This window comes from Phodopus roborovskii, unplaced genomic scaffold (genome assembly GCF_943737965.1).
Source record: "Phodopus roborovskii unplaced genomic scaffold, PHOROB, whole genome shotgun sequence".
Lineage (NCBI taxonomy): Eukaryota > Metazoa > Chordata > Mammalia > Rodentia > Cricetidae > Phodopus > Phodopus roborovskii.
In genome coordinates, this window is record NW_026126517.1 from 36412097 (window position 1) to 36425982 (window position 13886).

The 13886-nt window shown below is 34.1% G+C and overlaps 1 protein-coding gene across 9 annotated transcripts in view; it reads left to right on the forward strand.

The window, feature by feature from the left end:
• Myo9a (myosin IXA) overlaps positions 1 to 13886 on the forward strand; it is a 207475-nt gene that overhangs the window by 116770 nt on the left and 76819 nt on the right. For all 9 annotated transcript variants that reach the window (XM_051197651.1, XM_051197652.1, XM_051197649.1 and 6 more), the window contains 3 exons: positions 7121 to 7240; positions 11509 to 11584; positions 12398 to 12544. In XM_051197651.1, coding sequence (XP_051053608.1) covers positions 7121 to 7240; positions 11509 to 11584; positions 12398 to 12544 — 343 coding nt within the window. The remainder of the gene's footprint in view (positions 1 to 7120; positions 7241 to 11508; positions 11585 to 12397; positions 12545 to 13886) is intronic.

The following is a 13886-nucleotide window of genomic DNA, read 5'->3' on the forward strand; positions in this document are numbered from 1 at the left end:
GGATCAGTTGGGCCATTGCTTTAGGAGGTCTTGCTTGATCAAACCATATTAGTCTGGAAGGAATCTATAGCTTTTTATTTTCTGTGTAAACAAAAGCAGAATTTTTTTCCCCCCAAAATAACCTATCCTTAGACTTAAGTTTTGAAGTAAAAGCATTTTCAAAATATGTAAGTTGGATTAACCCAGTGTCATTTCTTTTAGCAGTTATTGCTACTTCCTCAGCAGTCAAACAATTCAAAGACAACACAATAGCAAACAGTATCTAGACTCTCTGTACTTTCCATCTTTACGCGGCTTATTTATTTATTTACTTATAAGCCTGGCTCGCTCAGTCAGTAGAGCATGGGACTCTTAAACTCATGATCGTGGGTGTGAAACCCATGTTGGGCACCATTTTGTTACGTGTACTTTACTTCAGCCTGGTCTCCTAGCCACATCAGCCCCAAATAACTCACAGAGATGCTGTATTATAATGCTGTTGTCCAATGCAGAGAGCTTTTTATTTACTACCTCTTAATTATTAACCCACAATTGCTAATATTTGTATTTCTACATGGTCTTAATCTTACGGAGAACACCAGATTCATCAGTTCTCTTCCTCCCAAGATCACATTGAGACTCTGTCCTACACATTTCATTTCCCAGAATCCTCCACCTCCCCTAGTCCCACCTATCTTGTTTCCCTATTGGCCTACAGTGCTTTATTCGTTAACCGATAAGAGAAATGTATTTACAGAATGACATCTCTCATCACTCTGCTTTCTGCTATACCCTTGATATTGGGCCGTCACTGGAACTCATCTTGGATATCCTGTTGTTGCCTTGTGCCATGGAGGTCCTGCATCTTTGGATCTGTAGGTCCAGCCACTTCATGTGCCCTAGTAGTTCATAGATGAGGTGGATGTTGGAGTGGGCTAACTCATAGCACTGGTTCTGGGCTTGGGTTGGTCAGCCTTCCAGTTTTCCCTTATCATCACCACTAGAGAAAGCTCTCCAGCATTGCCTAGGCTAGTTTTCCCTCTATAGCAAGTAGCAAGGATTTGTCTGGGCTTGGTCTCCTTCTTTCACTCCCTCAGAGCCAGAGCTGGTTCACTTGCACAGCTCTACTGTTTTGCCCAGGTGAGGTACAGGGTCCACTCTTCTGTGTGTACATACTTATTTAAAGGAAAACATTTATTTGGTGTTGGGTTGCAGTTTCAGAGATTTAGTCCCTTATTGTCATGGCCAGAAGTATAGCAGCAAGCAGACAGACATAGTACTGGGGACATAGATGGGCAGGAAGCAGGAGGCCTGGCTTGAACATTGAAACCACAAAATGTGCCCCTCCTGCCAGTTTGTCTAACAAGGCCACACTGCCTATGGGGGTCATTCCTATTAAAACCATCACACCCCTATAGGAAATATGAAAGGGAATTTTTGTGTGGAATGGTTAAGATAATAGTAATGGCCTAGAGAGGTAGATTAGCAGTTAAGAGCACTTGCTGCTTTCCCAGAGGACCTGAGTTCCTGAGTTCAGTTCCCAGGGGGAAATCAAATGCCCTCTTCTGGCCTCTGAGAGAATTACATTCACATGTACATATTCACACAGGAATACACACACACACACACACACACACACACACACACACACACACACACACACACACACTTTAAAAGGATAATAGAAACATTAGTGAAGAAATGAAGAGCACCATTACTACAAAAGATGGAATAAACATAATTTCTCTACTTTCCAGCACTCCGATTTGAGAGATAGCTGCTTTAGCTAATATAATTCTATGTTGATGGTCATACTGTTTAGAAGATATAACTTGTTTGATAGTAACAGTATAAAGAAAAAGATGGGGGACACTTTTTTATGCAATTGGAATAGTTTTTTAATTTATACTAGAGCACTATAGATTACTATTTAACAACTGATAACTAAATAATTAAAAACAATATGATTGATACAAAGGAGGATAGTAATGAATTAAAAGAGGAATACAAATATCTTGATAGGTAGAAAGCAATAACATCCTTCCACATAACAAGTAGCTTATGAAAGAAATGATAAGAACAGGTAGAAGATACTTTTTTTCTGGAGATAAGAAAAAACAAACACAGTCTATGCTACTCCCTCCTTGGTTAGTTTTTTTTTCCTGTCACTCGTTTATGAGCCAGAGAACTATAGAAGCTTCATCTGAAAATTATTGCATATTGGTTACATAGGGTCTTGATACAGGTGTTTTACTCCTAGGAGAAAAGCAGACAGTATATCACAATTTATAGAAGTGCTTATAGAATGGTTTATGCTGGGTAGTGGTGGCATATGGCTCTAATCAGCACCTGAGAGGCAGAGGTAGTCAGATCTCTGTGAGTTTGAGGCTGGCCTAATCTATAGAGTGAGTTCCAGGACAGCTAGAGTTGTCAACAAACAAACAAACTTTCAAGCTGGTTACCCAGTGTTCTTCTGCTTCTAAGGAGGCTTAGATAAAAGGATAAACACAGCATAAGCAGAACATTGTAGATTAAATTGGAAATAAATAAGTACAGAATGGAAAAAAACAAGCACAACCAGAAAAATTTAGCAAAAATAAGTAAGATTGACACTTGGCATTAGACTGGCCATAGGGCTCAAATTACTAACAGGGACAGGTCTGTTGAACTTATAAAAGTACAAATAAGATTATTTCTATGACTAAAAGCAACAAATTAGAAACTAGTTGTAATGGAAATGTTGGTAGAAAAGCACAAACAAGAAATATTGACTCCTAAAGGAATAAAAAATGAATTGTAGCTTATAACTTAGAAATTATATTAGTAATTTTTAATTTGTCATATTCATATAGTGGAAAGTTACTCATAAAATGAATGAAGTAATAGTAAATGTGCCACATATTTAAAAAAAAAAAAAACTCAATCCAAAAATAACAACTACTACCACCACCACCACAACAACAAAAACAAAAGCAGCTGGGCATGGTGGTATGTGCCCTTAATCTCAGCACTCGGGGAGGCTGATCTATAGAGTAATTTCCAGGACAGCCAGGCTGATAAACAGAGAAGTCCTGTCTCAACCCCTTCCTCCACAAAAGCAGTATCCTCTCTGAAAAGAGGCACAAAAGGTTATATCTTGTATGATTCTCTTTATAAGAATTGTCAGTAGTCAAATTCATAGAGGTAGAATTTTGATTGATTGTCTGGGAATGGTGTGTGGCTAAGAGAGAGTTGAGGTTATAAGAGTATAACAACCTGATGTGGTAGTGAAATGCCTGCAATCTTGACACTTTGAAGGGGGAGTGAGGTGGGAGTTATGGTCAGCCTCAGCTCATAGTTAGTTTGGAGCAAACCTAGACTACATAGTCCTGTTTATAGGTTATCTTTTTTGGTATGATCAACATACTTTAAAATTGATTGTGGTGATAGTATATGGCTTTGTTAGTTATGCTAAAAACTATTGACTTGTATTTTGAATAGTGAATTGTGTGATGTAAATTATTTCAGTGAAGCTGTTATATGTAAACATACAAAATGAATGTTGTTCATTTCCTAGTAACTCCCTCATATTCATCAGTGGGAGAACATAATCAAATCACGACATGTTCCTGCTTTGTGACATTATTTAGCAATATGAAGGAATAAATTGGTCATTCTCATAGTTAATAAGTTACAAAAAATACTGAGCAAAAAGTTAGAAATATTATTTCATTTGGTTTAGGAACAGGGAAAGATCAGACTGATTGTCTCTGGTAGTGTTGGAGGAAAGGGTAGTATTGATAGGAAAGGAGATAAAATAACTTTGGGATGGATAAAATGTTCTATGGTTCAGGATTTTGGGATGGATAAAATGTTCTATGGTTCAGGATTACATGAATGTAGACCTAAGCTGAATACTTAATAAACCTGGACCTAAGAGCCAAATGTGATAGAACACAACTATAGTCCTCAATACTTAAAAAGATGAGGCAGGATGATCATTGTGCTAAGGCTTGGGACCTGCCATAATAAAATCTTGGGCCACAAGATCTGGCTTCATGTATGAACAGAACAGTACAGTGGAGCTTGCTTGGGTCATGAGCTTAAGTTTTTTGTCACTAAAATGGTTTTTGAAAAAATTCCCCACTGGCCTTACATGGAGAAGCAAAAAGAACTTTAATCTGGTTAATCTTAGATGGATACTTTTAGGTTCTCTTTAAAACAATCAGTGCTTTCTATCTGTACTTCTATCTGTAAACATGGCATCTCAATTGGTAGTATGTACTAGTAGATAATTGTCATGTAGTTCCAAGAGGCAGAAGATAGTGGGATTGCTGTGACTTTGAGGTCAGCCTAATCTACTTGGATTAAAAACAAAAACAAAAAACCCCACAGAAAACTAAAAGACAGAAAACTTGCTTCAATAATCTGTATCTTGTGTCCAACACAAACAAAAAAACCAAAACAATAAATTAACTGCAACCCTATACCCCCCAAAAAACTACCCAGTTTATGTGATACTTTAGAAAATACCCTCCTCTGAAAATATATTTACAAATTATCCTAGGACAATCAAGTCATCTTAAAAAGGAGCTGCTATACACAAAAAGCAAGATCAATATAATTTTAAGTTGTAGAAATGTTGTTATAGTCTGTAAAATAATGTTTAAAGCTGTGAAAATGCTTGTAAAAGGTGTAAAAATGGATCCAAAGGAACAGGACACAGATTATTTAAAACGTAGATATGGCATTGAATCATAACTACAAAGATACAAAAATACCCCAATGACACTGGAAAATAGAGAACAGTTAGTATAGTAATATTTAATAACTTCTTAAAATTCTACCAGTAAGAGTATTTGAATAACTATATTTTCACATAGAATGTAATTTTTATATATTCTTGAATTATTTCTAATAGATTATCAAGTTATATATTGATTGATTGGATTATGAGTATAATTAATACTCTAGCTCTTCTCCCCAAACTTTTCCATTTTTTTTCTGACTATCATTCCACAGGCTAGTCTGATGCTTGGCCATTAAGGGTAATTACTCATAATAATGAAAACTGAGTATTTTTTATTAAAGTTTTTTATGACAATGGAATGATGGTAAGCTCTCTCTCTCTCTCTCAAAGATTTACTTATTATGTATAAATGTTTTGGCATGTTTACATGAGGACACAAAATCTCATTATACATGGTTGTGAGCCATGATGTGGTTGCTGGGAATTGAACTCAGAACCTCTGGAAGAGCAGCCAGTGCTCTTAACCATTGAGCTATCTCTCCAGTCCCCAAGCTCTCTTTTTATAAGAAATTAAATATTTGCATTTATCTTGGTAAATGATCCATTTTAAAAACATAGTTACTGTTAATAATCCTTGAAATGGATTTTAATTTTTAAGTCTGGTATTTTATGTATTATCTGAATACATTTTCTCTGCTAAATGATGTTTTTAACATTTTATTTTTATTATCCGTTTGATAAAATTCTTATCTCATGTGTTTGTCACATTATATACCATATATATACATATATATATGTATATGTATATGTATATGTATATGTATAGATTCATATACCTCCCCTCCCCCCGACAGGGTTTCTCTGTGTAACAGTCCTGGCTGTCCTGGAACTTGCTTTGTAGACCAGGCTGGCCTCAAACTCACTGAGATCTGCCTGCCTCTATCTCCCAAGTGCTAGATTTAAAGGCGTGCATCACTGCCACCCTGCCTTACATCATGTGTCTTGATCCCATTCATTCCCCATGTCTTTGAATCCACCCTCTCAGCCCCTGCACACACCCAAATTCAAGAGGAAAAAAAGAAAAAGGAAGAAAATAAAATGAGAAAAATAAAAAAAGGTGGAAGGAATCAAAAATCCCATCATGGAAACTGCAGTTTGAGGCAATAAATCACACTGTATACCCCTTTGTCTATACATCTCTGCTTGCAAGTGTTCATTGCAAAGAGTCATTCGTCTGGTTCAAGGACCCTGGTCTCTGGTTGTGAGACTAGTCTTTAATGACTAAGCCATCTCTCCAGCTTTGGTGTTATAAAATTCTTGAAGCAAATTTCATCTTTCTTATGTTCTGATGATTAATAAGATTGTGTTTTCTCTGCTAAGTGTAGATAATAGTCTCTGAATTTAGAAATCTGGCTTAGGAAATTTCATTGAGATGAAAGAAATGCTCTGTAAGGGCTTTTGAGTTAAGTCACTTTAAAATTACTATCTTGAGCAATATTTGTAATTTGTAACATTGAGTTCCATTCCTAGTTGTATAGTAAAGTGTACTAATGGACCTTCAGTTCATTATGTGTTACTTAAATTTATGCCTAAATTATACAGTTTTCATATACAGAGGCAAAATGTTAATTGAAATCATTATTCCCTAACTCTTAATCTCTGAGTGAAAAGTGGAAACTCTGAATTCTACTGTAAATCAGTTCCTTGCTTATATTTATGGTATTCAAGCTGCCCCTGCTCCCAGTGCCTTATTGCTAGAATGATTCACTGGTTACCACTTATCTGGGGCTTTGGTCTTTACTTAAACCCTGTCTTTTCTTTTTCCTGCTAGTAAATAATTTACTTTTATGTCCTTTCCCTGTGGTGAGGTCTGGATTCTCCAGCTATTTCTTCAGATTTATAAATACAAAGTGGTACTTGGGTTTCTGCTCTTTCATGCTTTGCTACTTACACTTACCACATACTTGACAGAATACTCACAAGTTTGATTGATTGCCAGATTTGTAAAGGAAGTGTTAAATTTTTTGGTAAATTGTTCGGGTATAATTTCTCTTGGATTCTATTAATGTTGCCAACTATATACTATATGTATTTCAGAAAAGAATAATTTTTGAAGAACAACCAAATAATAAAAATTGTTTGAAATGTTCCTAATACTTTAATCTAGAGTTTTAAAATATGTCATTAGCTCAGAATATGTTGATTAATAAAGTAGACATTTTGGATATTTGAAGAAATATTTGTTTTTTCTATTATTTATTAATTCAAGAAATTGTTCACCTTATTTGATTGATATTTTACAATATATTAAGATAGTTGGCAGCATTGTCTTTGATTCCTTTATTGTTTTGGGCTTACATGTTGTTTTTTCTTTTCTCCATTTTTTTCTTTTGTTTTGTTTTGCTTCTTAAGGACATGATGATTCAACGCCATGTGCAATTTTGAAAAGTATGGATAGTTTTAGCTTTCTGCAACACCCAGTCCACCAGAGGAGCTTAGAGATTCTACAGAGGTGCAAGGAAGAGAAGTACAGTAAGGCTGCAAATTCTCATAAACCCTCTGTTGTAACATCCATTTGGAAATGGAAATCAAGAGCATTCATGAGGGCAGCATGGAGATTGCATAGGCAACATGACCTTCACAGTCCTTTATTCAGACTCTAGTGCTTTTTCTTCAAATTGGTGATATACCTGTTCTTTAATGTGGTTGACTGTCCTGTTTGTTGTGGTGACCACATTAACTATCTAGGTTGCCATCATTGAATTGCTTTCTATTTTTTTCTTTGAAGTATCTGATTCATATCATAAAAATGAACAGTACTTTTTTTTCCAATTTGCTTTTTTGAAAGTCTTAGTGAAATGTAATTAAAGTTAAATAGAAGAGAACAATTTGGTAAACCTTATGTATATAGAAACTCATGAAATCATCACAGTAATGATGATATTCAATACTCCCCAAAGTTTCCTCATATCTGTCTAAATTTTGTACTTGCTTATGCTTGAGTCCTGCATCAGCAGTGTTTTAATTGCGAATCTCTGGAGGATCCATTTAAGTTGATTGTAGCCCTTGATTAATACTTTCTATGTTTGATATAAGAGAAGTCACCACATCAGTGTTTAGCATAAAGAGTATCAGAATAAGAATACATTTCTATTTATTGTTTAAAATTGACATAAAAGATGCACTTGGTCTCCATTTCTTCCTTTGCTCTTGGTTACTCTACATGAAAATAGGTTCTTTTTTCTACTATGGGGTTACAATAATTGGCCTTGCTCCTATTATGATAATAAATGAATTCTTCTGAAAACTAAGTTATTTGTGTAGAGTAGACCAGATTTACTCAAAATCTGCTTTGTTCATTTAATAATTTGTCACAGGTTTAGGTTACTGCTTTTATTAGTTTTCTAGTTGGAATTCCTAAACATTTTACTTAATAAAAGAATAATTTAAATAAAAGTACTGAAAATAAATATATGGTGAGTCTTTTTTTGCTGTAGTGGCATACAAAAATGTGTAATGTATTTTGAAAGAATTTGTATTTTTTTCTTGTAGGAAGAATAAAGGTAAGTCATTTTAAAAAGAGTTTATTACTTACTGCTATTTCTAAAAATACACGGTCCTCATTCTAATTGTTCATTTTGGTATTCTCAATCTTTGAAAACAGTGTTTAAAAAGGAAAAAAAAAAGCTTTAAATTCTTTTAAAATTTTTCTTTTCATTTAGGTGTGTGTATGTGCATGTATATGTTTGTGTGCTTGTGTATGCCACATGGAAGCCAGAAGGCTTGGATTTGTAGTTACAGACATTTGTGAACTGCCTGTAGTGGGTGCTGGGAATTGAATACACATCCTCTGAAAGAGTAGTTAAGTGCTCTTAACCACTGAGCCATCTCTCCAGCCCTTAAATTGTTACATTAAGAAAAAAAATGCACTAAAATAATGATTCAAGTTGCACCTTAAAATTCTTGGACAAGAACACATTAACCTTTAAAAAGGGAAAGTAAGCAAATGATACCTAGAACTCAAAATCAGTGATACAGAAAGCAAATACTAGTGTATAATATGTTTATATGTTGCTGTAGATAGGCAGCATATTGTGAAGATGAGCAGGCAGTAGAACAAAGCTTACTTTAAGCCTAGGAAACATGTAGAAGGTGGCGGCTGGAGGTGTACATGCACTATGAATGACCCAGGTAACTACCTGCAGGCCTAGCTACTTTAAAAAGTTCCACCACCTCATGCTAAACTGAGAGACTTGTAATGTGTTGTCCTCAGGGGAACAGTCAAGATTCAAAACATGCTAACAGTAAACTTACTGTGTTAACCTTATATAAAAGGTAAAAGTATGTGATCATCTCAGTAGATGAGGAGAAAGTTTGCTATAATTCTGCACTCTTTTTTCAAATTTGGCAGCTAAAGAGTGGGAAACAGTACTCCAAACTTATAAAGGGTTTGTATGAAAAAATCTTTAATAGCAGACTTTCTCCAAATAATAAGACCTAAGGTAAAGACATTTTTATATAGCCATTTGGATTCAGGGTCACAGGCAGAGTAGTACAAGAACAGAGATAATAGAAGGAATTTGAAAGGGAAGAATTAGTTAATTTGACTAATATGGAGAAAGGTAAAAATCTAAAAAATTGTCTTAGAAGTAAAACTTGAACCTAACAATCTCATAGAATACCTAATAAATACACAAAATTACATTTCTAATGCCAAATACTTGGAAAATGAAGTTTATCAATGCCAGTATAGTATTTGAAGCAGCCAGTCTACTCCCACATTTTATAAAAGTAGGTTTGTGTTACAAAAGTACATGGGAGGTATGTCACTTCTGGTATTATTAGATTACTATTCCCTTCTCTAGTATGCCTTTATTTGTTAGCTTTCACATCACTGTCAGAGAAGCCACTGTCTGTGAGCAACCCCATTCAGAGTCCCAACAGAGACTTCAGCTAATAGGTACTAAGGTACTGGACTTCCTCAGCAACTTGACTGGATATCCTGAGAGTAGACCTTCCTTCATTCTAGTCTCAGGATGATTAGATAAGTAACTCCTGACTCTCTACCTTTTGGAAACTGAGATGGATGGGCCTTGTAACAGACTAACATTATCATCTTTCTATGGAGACTGTCTCAGGAAGATTGTAAAAAGCCAGTTTGAGTAGCTTAGTGAGAACTTTTCTCAAAATTCGGGGGGGGGGGGAAGCACATGTGTTTAGGAGGACTGGGGGTTGAGGTAGTGACTCAGTGCATGGGCAGTTGTGTGGCATAATCAAAGCCCTTGGTTTGATACACTGTATTGCAGAAAGGGAGGGAAGAGAACAGAGGAGAGAAGAAAGGAAATCTATGAACCAAATAAGAGGTATAGAAATGGATCCATGTGTATGGTGTGTGTGTGTGTGTGTGTGTGTGTGTGTGTGGGTGTGGAGATAGTTTAATGGAGTGAAGGATTGAACAATTTAGTATCCATTTGTTGTAAGAGAACTTTTAAAAAAAATCTTTATTTTTACTTTTTATTTATTTTTTACATTCCAATCCCAGTTCCTTCTCCCTCCTCTCTTCCCACTCCCCCCACTTCCCCCACTTGTCCCCCACCCCACCTCCCATCTGCTCTTTGGAGAGGATAAGGCCTTCCCTAGGAAGTCTACTAAGTCTGTCCCATCATCTTGTTGAGACAGGACTAAGGCACCTCTCCACCCCTCACACCCCTGTGTCTAGGCTGAGCATTGTATCTCTCATATAAATATGAGAACTCTTAAGTCATTTAAGTTATCTTGAAGTGAGTCATGCTGATGTAAGAATCAAATCCGTTAATTTTTTTTAGGCATACATGAGGGGTAAAAAAATAAAACAAGTAAAGATTTCTTAGGATATATAAATATATAGATTAATTTGAAGAACATTAGTATCTTAAAAGTACAGTTTCTAATCATAAGCATGGATATCATTCCATTGATTTGGCTCTTGATTTCTTTTAGTGATGTGGCCATTGACTCTTTCTGTTAAGTTGATATTATTTTGATTTTATGAATGAAATTACTAGTTTTTGGTCATTTATTGCATTTGTACAGAAATAGAGTTGGTTTCTGCATATCAGTTTCCTGTATTTTAGCTGAATTGAATTAGCTTTAACATTTTTATAGCTTCTTTAGGATTTTCTCTGTATGATTATCATTTTTCATAAAGATCTTCTGTAAAGATGCATGATTTCTTCCCATGTATCTTAGTTCTCATATATATAGATACATGTATATGTATGTATGTATATATATATATATATATATATATATATATACACACACACATATACACACACATTTTAAAATTGATGACCTTGTATCTGTGGTGCCTATAAGAAAATTGTTTTTAAATATTTGTAATTCATAAGGAAACATCCTTTGATCTTCAGTGTCTTTATATGTAAGATCAATAGATTTCTAAACTATATGTTACATATCAGCAGTGTATTTGTTGTCAAAAAATGATACAGAGGGGTCATGTTAGAAGTATTTTGAGTATATGTGAAGTTTGTATATAGTTAGTTATCAGCCTGAATACTTTTACATTTCCAAATGTTAATGCTTAAATGAAATAAATAAAAATTTGCTATTGAAATTCCTATGAAGTTTCATTTAATCATGTTGCAATAGTTATAAAACTTTACTTAGTAACTGACATTTATCAAATGTTTAAAAACTAAGTTTATTAATTTTCATTTGTCTTTAGAATTTTTTTCCTTTAGTATTTTGAAGGTGCACTGATTTGAAATTTTCTTTTTTTTCTTTTTTTTTTTGGTTAGGTATAACTCGAAAAAACCCAAGAACACCTCTTTCTGATCTTCAGGGCATGAACACTCTAAATGAAAAAAATCAACAGTAAGTTTGGTATATGTTTATAAGGGAATATGAGATGAATAACAATCTTATGATAATTTGGGATATTGCTGTACTTCAATTTCCATGTATACTTTTCTTCAAATTACAGACTTTCTCTTTTACCCCTTATCCACATAAAGAAAAAACAGTCAAAACCTGAGAATGCACCACCTATTTTGCAAAGATATACATCACTATTATTCTTATTCTCTTTGTTCTTAAGTGTTAACTCCATTGAAATATTATTTGTATTTTTATGGGCTTCTGAAGAGATTTAAATCTACTATCTTTACCTGGAAAGTCCTTCATTAGATATTGTGCTATAATCACTAATAATTGTATGTTCATTCCTCTGACTCTAGTGCTGATAATAGTGCTCAATCTGTAGCAAGGGCTAAATATTTTTGGTTGATGTCAGTAGCATATGTGTTTATGAATAAGATGTCTGAGGAAGAAACTAGATATCCTATAGAACCATGTGACCTATTAGTGTTATAAATTCAAGTGGGAGCTTTTGAAAGTTCTAAAAAAGAAGGAAGGCATCATGGATTCTATTATGTATTAAAATATATAACTTATGTTTAACAATATGTTATATGATGTATTTCATCTACCTTCCATTTGTATAGAATCCACTAAAATTTTTTCTGAGTGACAGAGAGGTCCCACTTGATTGGTAATCATTTAATAAAACCATTTTATTGCTGTTTATCATTAAAACATTTTAATGTTCCATATCTAAAATGTTATATGTCTTAAATTAATACAATAATAAAGTAATTAAGCAAATCATACTAATTTTTTTTTCCACAGTGATACATTTGATATTGCCTGGAATGTCAGAACTGGCATTCGCCAAAGCAGACTACCAACTAGCAACACTTCTTTGTTGGATAAAGATGGGATATTTGCTAATCCAGCAAGCAGCAAACTCCTGGAAAGAGCTCATGGAATTCTCACGTCAGTATTGATTAGTAATAGACTTCTTAAAGGAGTATTTTATTAAAATTTTCTTACTGAGCAAATAATGAAAGATTATTTTCATGAGTATAATTTTGATAGAAAAAGGTTGAAATCTTCTTAGTTTTAAAACTGTGAGTCCAATGCATTATAGATAAGATTGCTTTCTGTTTCATTTTTCCCTATTCACTAGCAAAAAACAAAAAAGGTTAAATGTATTAATTACAGGAAATGATTATTGTTATTTTTCTAGAGAAAAGGAAATTTAGCTCTTTTTTTGAATTCCCTGTCATTGTTATAATTATTATTCTTTAGATCTAGCACTTGGACAGGGAAATTTCATGCATATGTTAAATGATAGCATGTGTTGTGTCATACACCTTTCATTACCCAATGAAGGAACTGGTTTGGATGTGGAAATGATAATTATGTATGCTGTTCCATTACACTAAAGCTTTAATGTATTTCAGGTATTTCCCAAGCATTTATTTTTTTCATGTATCATAAACTAGATGTATGTATGAATTGGAGTCCCAAATCTCTATTGAAGTAATTGCTTAATAGTGTCAATAGGATTAATTTATACAAGTCTTGCTCTACTCTGGAAGTGTGTATTAACTTCACTTAATTATCTCAAGAATGCTAATAAATAAGTATTCTTAACTATCATCACTTTATAGACAAACATAGTAAAACTAAAGTTTAGAGAAGTTATACATTGGTAGGAGCAAAACTGTAGATTCAAAATAGGCCTTTTAACTTCTCAGCCAATGTTCTAAGCATTGAGCTGTATTTGTTCATTTTGTGAAGTCATAATGAAAGTTAACTTTTGTTGATGAGTAGGATAAATGAATAGAAAAATTTAATTTCTAAACAGAAAGATTATGTTTTATGAAATGTGTATTTTTAGTCATTTATGAAGTTTAGGCATATCTTAAAAATCTTTTAATGGTAGAAGTAAATCTTGGTAGGTATTGGAAAGTAGAATCCTGTCTACATACAAGAAAGCAAAACTGAGAGCTTAGAAAGTACAGCAGCATATCATTAATCTTCAGGCCCAACTCTGCTTAGTCCCAAATTACAAAGCTGGTATTTCCTTCTTGTCTTGTCCTTGCTTACTCTTTCCCCCCCCCCCCCCCAATGATAGATGCTTGATTCAGTCACATAGCATTTTTGTATGGACAGTGCCCATATTCCTCAAATGAAGTATTTTGTTGCTCTGAGGTTTTTTTTTGTTTTTTTTTTTTAAAGGTTTTTCAAGACAGGGTTTCCTCTGTGTAGTGTTGGAGCCTATCCTGGAACTCGTTTTATAGACCAGGCTGGCCTCCAACTCAGAGATAGG